Consider the following 703-nt stretch of genomic DNA (forward strand, 5'->3'; position numbering starts at 1 on the left):
AAAGAAAAGAAAATAAAAGCTTTTTTCGTAAGCTTTACCTTTTGATAAGTGGCGTTAATAGCTTCTAAAGCTTTCAGCTTCTCAATTTCATCCGCTGATTCTTTTTCAGATGTAGACGGCTTTTTGGTAGGCGCCGTGGCCGGTTCAACTAGAGTAAATCCCAGGTCTACATCCTGCTTCCAAAGAACCTCAATCAGGTCCATATCCTGAAATCGAGAATGCATACGATTATTGTATAAGATCAGCATTGTGCATATTTATTTACTTCATTTTTTCCCCTTTTTTTCAATGTTAAGCTTCAATATAATATAATTTATTATTCTATTTTAATTCAACGTGTAGTTCTTTAAAATAAAATGTACTTATTATAATACATTTTCACCTCTCCATTATCTAGTTACATGAAAGAGAGAGAATACATGCGGGTTTCACTTTAAATGCAAATGAATGTGAGCATACGGGTGGAAATTTCTTTCGTTTTTATACTTAATTCTTTGGTACTCATCTTATTCTTATCTCAGAAGTAATACTAAAGAAACCTATATTTATAATTATTGATTTTTATTTGATTATACAATACCAAAGAAATTATAATTATTTCTGTTTATATTTGATTATAGTAGGCATTTTAACACCATACTTTTATCAAGCATATATACATGTATACAATTTTTACCAGATGCACATTTGATTAAAAAGAGTA

The 703-nt window shown here is 29.4% G+C and overlaps 1 protein-coding gene across 3 annotated transcripts in view; it reads right to left on the reverse strand.

Annotated features, from left to right (window-relative positions):
• Positions 1 to 703, reverse strand: part of LOC108748345 (segmentation protein cap'n'collar) — a 114217-nt gene that overhangs the window by 73521 nt on the left and 39993 nt on the right. For all 3 annotated transcript variants that reach the window (XM_018486437.1, XM_018486438.1, XM_018486439.1), the window contains exon 2: positions 39 to 206. In XM_018486437.1, the coding sequence (XP_018341939.1) occupies positions 39 to 206 (168 nt within the window). The remainder of the gene's footprint in view (positions 1 to 38; positions 207 to 703) is intronic.

Source organism: Trachymyrmex septentrionalis, unplaced genomic scaffold (genome assembly GCF_001594115.1).
Source record: "Trachymyrmex septentrionalis isolate Tsep2-gDNA-1 unplaced genomic scaffold, Tsep1.0 scaffold22, whole genome shotgun sequence".
Taxonomy (NCBI): domain Eukaryota; kingdom Metazoa; phylum Arthropoda; class Insecta; order Hymenoptera; family Formicidae; genus Trachymyrmex; species Trachymyrmex septentrionalis.